The sequence below is a fragment of the Phanerochaete carnosa genome, assembly GCF_000300595.1.
Source record: "Phanerochaete carnosa HHB-10118-sp unplaced genomic scaffold PHACAscaffold_10, whole genome shotgun sequence".
Lineage (NCBI taxonomy): Eukaryota > Fungi > Basidiomycota > Agaricomycetes > Polyporales > Phanerochaetaceae > Phanerochaete > Phanerochaete carnosa.
In genome coordinates this window covers 399,204-408,568 of record NW_006767637.1, presented here as the reverse complement: position 1 = coordinate 408,568, position 9,365 = coordinate 399,204, and the positions used below count along the sequence as shown (strand labels likewise).

At 53.5% G+C, this 9,365-nt stretch overlaps 5 protein-coding genes across 5 annotated transcripts; 3 read left to right on the top strand and 2 right to left on the bottom strand.

Annotated features, from left to right (window-relative positions):
- Nucleotides 1-1,606: 1,606 nt before the first annotated feature.
- PHACADRAFT_177657 (uncharacterized protein) lies at nt 1,607-2,460 on the bottom strand. Its single transcript, XM_007400057.1, has one exon. The coding sequence runs from the start codon at nt 2,282-2,284 to the stop codon at nt 1,988-1,990; it is 297 nt and encodes a 98-aa protein (XP_007400119.1). The 5' UTR covers nt 2,285-2,460; the 3' UTR covers nt 1,607-1,987.
- A 35-nt stretch (nt 2,461-2,495) lies between these two features.
- Nucleotides 2,496-2,965, top strand: PHACADRAFT_262855 (uncharacterized protein; the record flags this gene model as incomplete). Its single annotated transcript, XM_007400056.1, has 1 exon — nt 2,496-2,965. A coding segment is annotated over one exon (328 nt), but the record flags the coding sequence as incomplete, so codon positions are not given.
- Nucleotides 2,966-4,969: 2,004 nt separating this feature from the next.
- On the top strand, nt 4,970-5,878 carry PHACADRAFT_32015 (uncharacterized protein; the record flags this gene model as incomplete). Its single annotated transcript, XM_007399917.1, has 3 exons — nt 4,970-5,411; nt 5,465-5,478; nt 5,537-5,878. The coding sequence occupies 3 exons, from the start codon at nt 4,970-4,972 to the stop codon at nt 5,876-5,878; spliced, it is 798 nt and encodes a 265-aa protein (XP_007399979.1).
- Nucleotides 5,879-6,657: 779 nt separating this feature from the next.
- Nucleotides 6,658-8,013, bottom strand: PHACADRAFT_262854 (uncharacterized protein). The gene is made up of 4 exons (XM_007400055.1): nt 7,565-8,013; nt 7,059-7,506; nt 6,950-7,001; nt 6,658-6,893 (listed from the first exon to the last, which is right to left on the bottom strand). The coding sequence occupies exons 1-4, from the start codon at nt 7,822-7,824 to the stop codon at nt 6,856-6,858; spliced, it is 798 nt and encodes a 265-aa protein (XP_007400117.1). The 5' UTR covers nt 7,825-8,013; the 3' UTR covers nt 6,658-6,855.
- A 1,041-nt stretch (nt 8,014-9,054) lies between these two features.
- Nucleotides 9,055-9,365, top strand: PHACADRAFT_262853 (uncharacterized protein). Its single transcript, XM_007400054.1, has one exon. It carries the CDS (start codon nt 9,080-9,082, stop codon nt 9,254-9,256), a length of 177 nt encoding a protein of 58 aa, XP_007400116.1. The 5' UTR covers nt 9,055-9,079; the 3' UTR covers nt 9,257-9,365.

Genomic DNA, 9,365 nt, shown 5'->3' with positions numbered 1-9,365 from the left:
GGCATATCTGATGTTAAGCATATGTACCTGAGAAGCACACTGGTTCGGGACGGACCATGGTATTGTGCCAATTAGCCCCCTCTCCAAATCATCGAAATTTGTCACCATATATCTAAGGCCTTGTTGGATACAACAAATTAACAAAGAAAAGAAACACGCACAGGTAGCACGTCCATATCGAAGAGAACAGGCTGAAGGAGCTTAGGAGCCTAAGCATACCGTTCTCAGTATCGTGCAATCAACACTTCACAATCAGACACACCATATCGCTGCAATCTGCCAGTCGACTCTTAGGGTCAAGCTGAGCAGTCAAGTATAGAAGTCACTCACTAGCGACCGTGCCAGTGGGTGCTTGCGCAATCCGCCTGACTGCTTGAAGAAGACATAACATTGCAGACAGAGCATGCCGAAGAAGCTGATAATAAATGTGTGAGTAATCGAGAGCTTCTTGCAAGCATGTAAACTGACATAGCGGAGACCACCGTGCCTATCAGGAAAGGCCCGAGATACAGGCCTGGGGACGGACGCAGGTTGCTCTGCATGTTAGTTAGGGGGCCTGGGGTCACTGAGGGAGAGAGAGTCTATGTACATTCCCTAAGCGCATAAGGTTCATTATAAGGCATGCTCTGGAATGATAAGTATCAAAATGTCATGGCAAGATTCGTTCATCACAGAGCACAGCGGTGGAGTATCACGAAGGGTGTGCTGCAATCAGCTGGAAGCTAATATCTCACCATTGTACATCTGACATCACCAACAACGTCGTTACGTACCCCGCCATCTCTAACAGCAGAGACAGACGGTGAGAACAGCGACGCATCTACTCCTAGGCCGCGCGTTGCGGCAGAGCATAGCCCTACTTCCTATGCAAAGTCTGCTGAAACAACGTCAGAACAGGGCGCTGCAACTGCCCAGACACCTTATTTCCGAGCTTAAAGGACCAGGGACTTCCGCTAGTTGACATGATGCGTTCCTGCTGCAGTTCCTGAACTCAACAGCATGCCTACGCGCGGACAGCGGACTCGCTCGTACTGTGATGCGCAGAAGGCAGAGAGCGCGCTCAACAACGTGCAGGCAAGGCACGAGGTCCGTCTCATGCGCAATATAGCTCTGTGCAGCGAGGCTGGAAGCGGGACGCACGAGCCTGTTGTAGCCTGCAGTAGTCTGGGTAAGCAGTTAGTAGGCACAACGACTGCGGAACAAGCGGAATCCGTACCAGTGAAAAAAGGCATGATTCATTACAATCTTCTAGATCTCAACTCGTGTAGTACGTGAGAGAAGGTCAATTCGAGGATGACAAGGGAGTGCTTGCAATAATTCAACTGAGCCAGGCTCGGGGTATGCTTTTGCGGCTTGGAAACGGGCGATTGGACGTACACCCGACGTGGTAACTGTCGAACCACCTTCTGTACCGCTTCCCTGCGTGCGCAGTGGGTTTTACGGCGTGTAGTGAGTGAGTATGAATATGTGGTCCCAAGGTTCGTCGTCGCGGCTCCGGTTGAGGTAGGATATATCGGGAAAGTTATAGATAATCGCCACGTGGATCACGGCGCTGAGCGCTCGCGGCCGCCAGTAGTGTCTCGCACACCTTCCCTCCCAAGCTTTGTGATATCGAACCCTCTCTCTAATAAAGTCATACCAGCACACGGTCGGTTTATACACAACGAAGGCGGACGCTTTGAATTGAGATCTTAGTTCGAAGGGATGGGACGGGTGGGGCGCTGCTGGCGGCGGCCTATACGCTTTTGCCGTACGTTTCGCGCTGTACTTTCGAACAGCTAATCCCAATCTTTGCGCGGCGAGGACAGAGTCAACATTCTATTTTTATCAAGCCAGAGACCACACACTGTACTCAAGGGGCGCGAGACGGAAGGTGGAAGGGGTCGGTCTCAAGCACAACCTAGGTGCCCTCGCTGCCCTCCCTGGGATAAGCTTCGCAGCCATCACTCATTGTTGTTAAGTTATGCACGAGCGCGTGCTCCCGCTGTTACACAGCGCCTGGCTCAGTCCCGCCCCTCACTGATCTCTTGTATGTTGACATGATCATCGGGAGCTGGCGACTGCTTCTTGGACAGCTTGCCGAGCACTGGCGTGAAGGTCGCGGTACGCGCGCATGTTGTTGTCGAGGAGCCCCAGCCGACGCCAGCGCGATAGAGGCCTCGGTGGACAGCTCACAGATTTGATGCTCGGCAAGGCCGAGGGCGTCATATAGGCTTGGTCTCATTCGACAATGGGCGCGTCCAGAGAGGGTGCGGTTTATAACGCCGGTATGTGTTGCGGGCATGCGTTATCAATTTTCGACATGCGCTCAATTATTCTGCTTCGCAGCAAGGTCTGAATTGCCTTGACATGGCGTGGGAAGCATGAACTCTACAGTTTGAGAGCAGAGGGAACGGATACTGGCATGCTCCATGGGCATTACTGGCGCCTACATGGCCGGATTGAAGGTGCGCCATATGCAAGTGTGTGACTGGCTTCCTAGTTGCTGACAGTACTATGCTAGCCACTCTGGTTAATCCGCCTGCCGACTTTGGCCGAATTTACGCTCGACGGGGACAATTAAGTCCGCCGAATGCGTTAGCGCGAACATCCGGTAGCCATAGGTTTTCGATAACGTCCCGTATTTCAACACGGTGGAGTACTTGCTTAACGTTCGAAGCTGGTGCATTGGACCACGTATATCAAAGTAGGAGCACGCAAGTGCCTGAAGAAGCTGAGGCTTTCCTGACTCTCTTCAAGATGCTTTCTTGCAGCGCGGAGAAGCTCGTGCCCGAGGGTGAGAAGGTAACCTGGTACTCCTGTGCAAGATTATCCTTGCGTTAATACATCTTTATTCGAATCCGGGAATAGCATGGAAGAGGAAAACCGTCTGCAGCTCCGGGAGCTTGCGCTGCGTCATGCCCGGACGGTCGTGTAGTCATCTGGACTTGAAGTTAAGAGCCGAAGATGTTAGGGTGAGTCACTCAATGCAATAACGGCACGCAGATGTTGAGCACTTTCGTGGTATTTGTAGGACGAAACGCGCTTAGGCTAAGGAATGACCTTTTGGTCGAATATGAAAGGGAGAAAGCAGTGATAGAGCTCGATGCAAATGAGTTAGGCAAGGTACCTGAATTGCACTTTCTTTCTCTTTCACTACGCTTACTCGGCCCAGGTACTCCAGGACGAGTGACTCTGGGTATCAGCAACCTACTGGCTTCGTACGCAATGAAGCAACGCGTCAGCCGCTTCGGACGCCCGCCACACGAGCCTCGACAGTGCCATGGATACGACAGACTCTAAATACTTAGATCTCAGCGACTCAGAGCGATAATAGTGGAGCTCGACAGTCTCAATCTCGTGGCATGCTATGAAGTAGTCTCCGAGCAGCCTCGTAAATAAAATATTTGTCCGTTGGTTCTCGCGTGTTTCATACACTGCAGATTACCTGAATAGCGCTCTGCGGCAACCCTCCGGCGTCGTACAGCATTAAGCTGCTTATTCGAACCATACATCAGACAGATTTCTCTTTGCCGCCATCCTTTTTCGAATGTTTCTCCAGCAGTTGTGCGGCAGTTATTTGCCAGATACAGGGCTTCTTGTTTCCAAGCTTCAAGCATAATCATCCTAATCACATAAGTGCAATAGTATATGCCATGCTTATTTTCTAAGAGCATTGTACCGGCTTGTACGGATAGATGTCCCTACCGTGACCCCTGTTGTGCGGTAAGGCTCGAAGATTATACAGACTCGGAGTATCTGACGTGCGTCAAGCTAGAGCATATGGACCTTTAATCAGCCTTCGTGCACTGTTTGTAGCCGTAGGAGGGCTATAGCATTGTTCACACCTCGTCATCATGCAGTCTGGCTGTGCGCCGTAAAATGTGTCAGCGATTGTGTGACCAATAAGTTAGAAGCCCAGAGGAAAGTTGTAGAGACTATCTGCAGCGTCTTTGTAAAGAGCATCAGTGCGCAGCAGCCCAGTACGCATTCGGTTATGCACTGGCAGGACGCCGAGACTGAACACAGCAATAGGAACGTTTATATCTGAGCAGGAAATATCGCCGACGCGCCGGCTTTTATTTCGCCAGGACAGTCTAAACTCACCTACACCGTTTTCCGTGACACATGTCCAATTTAAGTTGCTGTCCTGTTCGAGCATGCCTCTTGGCAAGACCGCTCGCAGTTTTCCGCTTTTCTGCGCGGGTACGCTTGCGGAAAATCCCGCGCAGCAATTTCTCTAATTCCCTTATACATGAAGACAAAGATCCGTAGCTGTATAGTACGGCTGCTCCGCTCTGGAATTGCCATATGTCAGCATACCACTTCACTCCCTTGCCGCCATGCCACAGGTCGTGTTCGACCGGCGCTGGTTTCACGGGTGGGTGTAGTCGGACATACGTACAACTTAAGCACCATGGTCCTCTACGTCGGGTTTGTATTATTCTTCACCGCATGCAAGCCAAAGTCGGTCCACATTGGCCGCCAGCTGGACAACGTTAGGCTGAAATGGCGTATAAGGCTTCACATTTCTTTAGTATGCCACGTTGGTGAAGTCATGATGTGCAGGCCGGCGCATCAGTGTCGCCGCGCTGCTGTCTCTGGCATCAAATTCCGCTACCGATATTTGGTAAGACGGCTCACCACCGACACTGCTCGGTCACAGTCGACCTCGATTTGCGCTTTCGTATGTACTCGCACACGAATAGCCACCGTAAATGATGCAATTTGTAATCCTTACGCGTACACTGTAGAGGCTCGCCGTCGGTGTTCGAACGTCCAAGTAGATCGATCGCCGAGTTAACCAGTGCAGCTACGAGGTGCTTTGTGGCCAGCTCCTCGTATTGTGTTATGACTTCGGTCGCTGCTGCAGGGCGGTGTCGGGCAGCAACTGGGTTGGGTAGAAAATCATATGTATCGAACGATACCCTTAAATACGTCTTACGTACATGAGCGGCGCAAACCAGTCTTGTGTATGGTGGTGTACGTTATGGCATACTTCGAGTACAGAAACCAACCAGCGAAGGTGCTATGGCTCACCTACTTCCTCTCGACCACGCTTCTCTTCCAGCTGCCTGCTTGGATTTTTCTATCAGCAGTCCCTGCTTTCAGGCCGAGGAGATCATGGGGCTTCTTGCGCACCTTCACCGTGCACTTCATCAAAGCGTTTGCTAACGAAATGCCGTTTAAGATTGGTATCCAGTGGGCAGGAGGCGGCAGTGAGAAGGATTCAGCACATCCAGAACAAACAGGCTTCGCCTGGGTCAACCCGGTCCCGGAGTCACTTGTAGTCGGCGAGATAAATAGTGTGGCGCGACACAACGACGCTGCACCCGCGCGCGCCCCCGGATACCGGTACAGGGCCCCAAACCAGAGGGGAAAGCACGACCAGCCCGCTCAGAACGGGGAGCGGACAACACACCATCCTCACGGTGCGTCACACCACCACCCGCACGAGCCGCGCCCCAACCCCCCTAATCTGCAGGGGGAGCGCATATTGTAAGTCCCAAGGTTACACAAGCGGAAAGGCTAAAATTGACCCAATGGGATCTTGCAGTCAGGGTCTGCCGATCCAAAGGGCTTTCAAGTGCCCACGATCCGCGCAATCCTCGAAACCTCCAGCACGGTTGTCCAGCGCGCGTTCGCTGTCGAGTACCGACTTGCTTCCTCTGCACCATTCCCCGCCGCCAACCCGTTCCTAGTCGCCTTAGTCGACGCTCTATCAGGATACTATTATCTCGTCGAGGATCTCGGGTTCAAGCCTGAAAACATCATCGTCGCGGGAGACTCCTCCGGCGGACACCTCGCGGTCGCGCTCACGCGGTACCTCGTCGGAGCCGCCATCTCATCACTCGCCACTCCCGGCGCTCTCTTCCTCCACTCGCCGGCCATGGACTGAGAAACACGCACATGGGGACGCCGCACTCGACGATGGTCGCTAATGACCCCACGGATTTCGTGCGCATGTACTTCGAGAGCGGCTACAGTGCACGCAGCCTGCTCGGCAGCCTCGACTCGGAGGAGATATAGACCAATGCATGGCTCTCGCCAGGCTCCCTAAAGTTTCCAAAGAGCGACAGACTTTATCTCGGGTTCCCAGAGACGCTGATCATCGCTGGAGGTGCAGAACAGTCGGTGGATGCCATGCGAACTTTTCGTGACTGATTAGCAAAAGGTATCGGGGAGAAGATGACGTACACAGAGTATCCAGACGCATCTCACGACTTTATTTTGATGTCATGGCATAACCAGAGAGAACAGAGGCTTTGCAGGAGATCAGCGGCTGGTTGCGTAGATTATACTCCGTTATGGGCCATGAACGCTATTTAGATTAGATCACATGATTTTCACGTGACAGACAGGACGTCTTCTTCCGCAAGTACGGTATCTCAAAAGCTAGCCATCGTATTGGAACGCAATTAGAATGTGCAAATGAGGCGGATTTAGCCCTGGTGCGCCTGACAGCCCTCGATATCCGACTTGCGCTCGAATCCCTAGGTTGCTCTGGAGGTATGTAAGAGGGTTCCCGTTTATGATCTCTCACGATTTCCTCGCTACAGAATGATCCTTTTGATAACGCTTTTCCGCCATGCAGAGACGCTCCTTAGTGGAACAGGACACAGATGTACTGAGTTTGCCGAAACTGGCTGGCGGAGGTGGCACACGAGATATAGCCGATACGGCAGGTACCGCGGCTCGATTTGAGCTCGCGGGAACTGGAACGATGCTCTAGAGCGCGCCCTACAAGCTCGATCTATTACAAATCTAATATTTAAGCGGACAATGTGAGACATGGAAGAGCTACTGAGTCGAAAGTCCACAACCTAGGACAGACATCTGCGGAGCCCACATCTCACTTCAAGCGATGACTATCGCTTAGAAGATGGTGTCAGCCCAAGCACCACCGTACATCCCTGTAAAGATGTGGCAGTCAAAATCATGTCGCGACGAAAGCAGACAAGGGACGTACAGAAGGTAAGAGTGGACTTGACGAGGGCCTCAGGCTGGCCGGGGGTGCAGTTCTAGAGAGGACGTTAGTCATGCGCCAAGAGAGCTCGAAGAAGTCAAGTGTCACGTACCCCGGGAGGGTAGTTGCCGTCGTTGCAGTGAATGCGGTAGATCTGGTCTGCGAGCACACCGTCCTGCTTGCCGTCGAGCGTAATCGCAGACGAGCTGATCCAGGGGGCGTCGAAGGTGGCGTTGTCTGGCGAAGGAACCATGGCGGTGTCTCCGCCAACGACAAACGCATTCTTGACGTTCGGGTCGTTCTTGAGACGCTGCTGGCTGAAGTCCCAGACGGAGTTGATCGCAAGCGGGTTGCTTGGCTGGAGCGGGCTCTGGATCCAGTAGTGGATGCCGAGCGAGAAGTTCGAGCTCGCGCCCTGTGTCGCGAGGTCAATGACCTCTTGCGGGGACACGCCCTCGCCGGCAGCCTCCCAGAAGTTCGCAACGAAGGTTGTGAACGGGGCGATGCTCTCGTCGGGAATGCAAGAGATATCGAAAAGCTCAGTAACAGCACCGATGTTGCTATAAAACACGGGAGATTAGTTTAATTCAGCACTAGCCCAGTTCTAATCGGACGTACAACCAGGTGCCGTTATCGAGGCAGCTGTAGTTCTGGTAGCCGACCGACAGAGCAACGAAGGTCGGATATTCTGCGACCGGCTTGGTCAACTTGTTATCCGCACCAAGCATCTCGTCGAACATGGCTTCGATGTTGAACTTCTTTGTCGAGCACATCGACCCCTGGCCAGCCCGGCTCACGGCGCGGGCCTCGGGGGCAGGGGACGCCTGGGCGAGGAGGGGGAGGGCGAGAGCAGAGAGCAGCTTGACGATAGACAACATGGTTGGATCGGCCGTGCTGAGTTGGCTGTGGAAAGGATGCTTGGAGCACTGAAGAATTTCGACGGCCTTCGCTATGTTTTATACCCAAGAGGTAAACCCTGAGGGGACGTTTCGCCTCAGTACGCGCCGTCCGATCGCGTCGTCGGAACGCGCGTACTACGGGTCCGTTGGCGGTGCGACAGCAGACGGAGGTGGAGACAAATGGGGGGCGGGGGAATCGCGCCTGGGAGTACGTAAGGGCCGCGCCGAACAGCGTCCAGTAAGACTAACCCCAGTAAGTTGGAGGATCATAGCGTACCGAATACCATGCCTACTCAGTTCGGATATTTTTTGCATCGCCCACCTTTGACCCTGGCTCAAGTTGCCACTGTAGGAATCACATTTGTCAAGGCAAAGACTTAGCTTGGACTCAAAGCCCGAGCTTGGGTTCGTAACGAGGACGACCCTAGTTTTGAGCCCGAACCCAGCCTGAGCCCGGTTCATGCCGTATCTTCAAGCCCGGGGTTAGCTGTGATATAGCGCCTGTTCAGATGGCAAGGAAAGTTGACACTTGAACTCACCACATCACGGCTTCAGGGCGCTGCGGCGCGCAGCCAACACCATTAGCCAATAGCAACAAAGTTGATGAGCGAGCGCTTGGGGCCGACGCACAGCTGTGGACCGCTGGGAAATGATCTGTTCGGCTAGCGAGTGCTTCACCCTTGCGCGTATTTTTAATATGACCAGCATTTCAAGTGCTTGGAAGGTCAAGAAGAATGGGCGCACCCAAACCGAAGCTTTCAGGTCGGGCAAAGGTCGGACTTCATCTTGTGGGTAACGGGTGGATGGTTAGTTCACAGGGACAAATCGAGCGGTGCTCGGCCTGACGTAGTCGTGCAGACTGGAAGACGCGTCGGCAAAGCCGGAGAACAAAGTGTGTCGGGTCTTAGAAGGGCTACCTCGGCCCGTTGATCCACTATGGCGAGCCTGCCCGACTTGAGTGGTGACAAGCACGCTTGAGGACAGGACAGCTGGCTTCGAACCACTGACAAGCACAGAAACATTTGAGGGAGTAGCGTTCATCGGAAAACAAAAGCCTTCTAAAGCCGCTCAATTCTCAAACTCAATCTCTGGCTTCGCGGCCCCATCGCCCTTGGGCAGTGCGGGCCAGCATCGAGCACTATGCATCAGCTAGCCGTCCGCCCTATTGTGCCTCTCAAGGCCGATATTGCCCAGATCTCACGACTCACTTCGACGGCCTCGCTAGCAGCGAAAAATGGTGGACGCTGTTCGCGAACAAGGCGGACCCTGGCGGCACACTCGGTGCCACGCTGGCGATAGTCGGCGGAGGGTATATCAGAACTGGGGTGCCGCGGGCGGCGCGTCCAAAGACCATGACAGTAGGAATATTGGAGGAATGATGGAGGGAAAGCGTCACGACGGGCATCACTAATTCAGGGAAGACCGCCCTACAGTAGCTGCTGAGCATCCGAGGAAGCAGTGTTTCTCGAGGCAATCGTCCGCTCAGATTGCGATCAGTTCATTTATGCCTATTTATAGTG

Coding starts and splice junctions, on each gene's coding strand:
- PHACADRAFT_177657 (XM_007400057.1), bottom strand. CDS start 2,284: ATGCCCGCAACACATACCGGCGTTATAAACCGCACCCTCTCTGGACGC.
- PHACADRAFT_262854 (XM_007400055.1), bottom strand. CDS start 7,824: ATGTTGTCTATCGTCAAGCTGCTCTCTGCTCTCGCCCTCCCCCTCCTC. Junction 7,507..7,564: donor CTCGATAACGGCACCTGGTT/GTACGTCCGATT, acceptor CGTGTTTTATAG/CAACATCGGTGCTGTTACTG. Junction 7,002..7,058: donor ACGGCAACTACCCTCCCGGG/GTACGTGACACT, acceptor CGTCCTCTCTAG/AACTGCACCCCCGGCCAGCC.
- PHACADRAFT_262853 (XM_007400054.1), top strand. CDS start 9,080: ATGGTGGACGCTGTTCGCGAACAAGGCGGACCCTGGCGGCACACTCGG.